The 3,012-nt window shown below is 35.3% G+C and overlaps 1 protein-coding gene across 1 annotated transcript; it reads left to right on the top strand.

The window, feature by feature from the left end:
* Positions 1-1,762: 1,762 nt before the first annotated feature.
* On the top strand, positions 1,763-2,719 carry LOC113115376 (olfactory receptor 52K1-like). Its single transcript, XM_026282903.1, has one exon. The coding sequence runs from the start codon at positions 1,763-1,765 to the stop codon at positions 2,717-2,719; it is 957 nt and encodes a 318-aa protein (XP_026138688.1).
* Positions 2,720-3,012: the final 293 nt, after the last annotated feature.

Here is a 3,012-nt window from a genome sequence, read left to right as displayed (position 1 = left end):
TCCCGTCTGTCGCGCCTATCGGTGCCAGATCGTTGTTCGTCAATAATCCCAGTGTAGCCACTTTGTCTGATCCTGTCAAGCCTTGTTCTGTCGTGCCACTGTTTGCTGCTATTGGTTTTGTTTTGTTTTTTTTATTTTTCCCCTCCCTCATTTCCTAGACTGGGCATCGGCATTTTTCAGAAGAGTTTTTGTTTGCACTGTCGCTGGCTCTCTCGTGGCTTCCTCCCCTCTCCGCTCTCATTGCGGCCGCGCCGTTGGGCGCCCCCTGCCGGGTGTTTTTGCAAGGACATTGAAGTCTCTTATTTTTCTGTTGGACATTTTTCCTAATTTCCCGGCCTGTTTCTGTTCATTGGAGGAAGTTTTTCTTTTTGAATTTTTTGAATAAATTGGTCCCGCACTGTAACCTGCATCTGTGTCCAGTTGTGTTCCTGACAATTACATTGGATGGAAAATTGACATCTAATTGAATTAAATAAGTTTTAACTTTTGGGGTTAAATATTTTTTTGAGTGTGCGTTCCTTGGATTGTTGTCCTGAAAATTAAGCCTCCGGTTTTGCAGGCAGATGCCACTCAACGCAAAGAATCTGGTAAAAAGCTCATCCTGGTTGTCCTCCTACTGTATATGACACAAAGAGTACAATTTTTCTGTAAGTGACTTACGTTTTAGAGGTAATATTGCTTGTTTTGTTAAATTTTGCTAATGCAAATAGTTACAAACAAAGATCTCACTGAACTGTTTTGTGTTTTGTGAGCAATGGACAGAGTTTACTTATTGAATGATTCAGTTTTTAAACGAATTGGTTGCTAAAAATTATTTAGTGTTTCACTCATTAATGATCAGTGCATTCCAAAAGGTATATATCGCTCTATGAAGGGCACTTCTGAGTGAAATAAATCATGGCCGCCATATTGAAGGGTTGTTCCTAACCAAAGTGCTCACAACTGGCCACTTCAAAGGACCCATCTGAATGTCTGATTTTACTCGTGTATGGCTTTCAGGTACTTTATACACAACTGTAACCGACTAGTACTCATTTACACTTTCAAATGTGCTGTTGGTCATTTTATGTAAGGATTAAAAAAACGGTGATTATTATTTATTTATTTAGTGAAAACTTAATTTATTATTATTATTATTTTTGTCAATGACGCTTTTAGCAATTATTTAAAATGCATTTGATCACTCTATACAATAATCTAGAAACAATGTGAATGAACACCATGACAGCTTAAGTAGAAAAAACTTCAGACAAAACTTTTGGCCATGACTGTATAGCTAGATTCAGTCTGACATATTGTGTAGCTTAAAGTTATCTGTGCCATTTTCCTCTCTACTTGCATAATTTATTGCTCATTCAAGTTACACATGTATTACACTTGTTCTTACCCCAAACTTATGCTATCAAATAAAAACCAACTACCATCCTGTAAAACATAACAGTTTTAATTTTAGTTGACGAACCTAATGAACATCAAAAATTAATGTGGCCAATTCTCTTGTGTACAGTATGTAAAGACCCAGATGGTGTCAGCTCTTGTTATATAATCTGCTTACAGCAAATTGAGCAGTTGCCTCAGATCAGAGGCAACATTCAGTTGTTATCACCTTGATTGTTACTTTAAAAATTAACTGAGGCAAATAACTTTTTTTTAGACTGAACAAGGGTAATCAACAACCACTTGGATGCTTTACTCTTCAAATAACAGACAGAAACTGAATCCAGATATTTATTTTTCACTTTTTTATATTTTTTATCACCAAATGGAAAATGGAACCATGCCTTCCTATTTTTATTTCACTTTGTTCAAGGACTTTGTTCACATGAGATATCTTATCCTAATACTGACACTTACAGTTTATTTAGCAATCATATTATTTAATGGCATCATTTTGTTTGTGGTCTTTAAAGAGAGATCTCTTCATGAGCCAATGTACATACTGATATCTTGTTTGTCTTTCAATGATCTCTGTGGCTCAGCTGGTTTCTTCCCTAGGCTAATGGTTGATCTCCTTTTTGATACAAATACGATTTCTAGGCCAGCGTGTTTCGTTCAGATTTTTATGATTTATACTTATGGAATGTCTGAATATACCATATTAACTCTGATGGCATATGACAGATATGTTGCCATATGCAATCCTTTAAAATATCATAAAATTATGACCTTAAAATTGACAACACTGTACATGGCACTAGCATCACTTTATGCAGTGCTTTCTGTAGGTCTGGTTATTTTCTTCTCAGCCAGGTTGCCTTTGTGTGGGACTGACATAGCACGACTGTACTGCTCCAACTGGTCTGTGGTCCGACTGTCTTGTGGGACTTCCACCTTGAGTAACAACATAATTGGATTTTTTTCCACAACAACAATAGTTTTTCTCCCTGCCTTCTTCATCTTCTATACTTATGTCAGAATTTTGATCATTTGTCAAAAAAGCTCCAAAGAATTTAGAGGCAAAGCATTACAAACATGTCTTCCTCATATTATAAGCTTTGTCAACTACTCTATAGCTTCATTTTGTGATATTGCTCTAAGTCGGTATGATTCAGACAAATTTAAGATTGTGGCTATAATTTTTTCAGTGGAATTTTTGGTTATCCCTCCTGTTCTAAATCCCCTTATGTATGGCTTAAATTTACCAGAAATACGCAAAAACATTGCATGCTTGTTTCGGCGCTCAAAAGTTTCGGCGCTCAAAGGCAATTTTCTAGAATGAGTGCTTAAATCTATTTACTGGTTAAAAAGCTACTTACTGGTTTTACAGTGTGTTAAGCATCATTTTCTGAAATTATTTATTTATTCTTAAAAATGAGGTAAAAACATCATACTTCTGATGTCTTCAAAAAATGAACGATCTCCTTGATTTTCTGTAAAAATTTCAACTCTAATATTCAATAAAAGACTTATGGCCTTAGTACTTAACTTTTTAAACATGTCTTTCTTTCTTTCTTTCTTTCTTTCTTTCTTTTTTGCTGTAAGTCCAGCTGTAATAATATGCAGTTTAAATGT

Source organism: Carassius auratus, chromosome 15, assembly GCF_003368295.1.
Source record: "Carassius auratus strain Wakin chromosome 15, ASM336829v1, whole genome shotgun sequence".
Lineage (NCBI taxonomy): Eukaryota > Metazoa > Chordata > Actinopteri > Cypriniformes > Cyprinidae > Carassius > Carassius auratus.
This window is presented reverse-complemented; position numbering and strand designations above follow the sequence as displayed.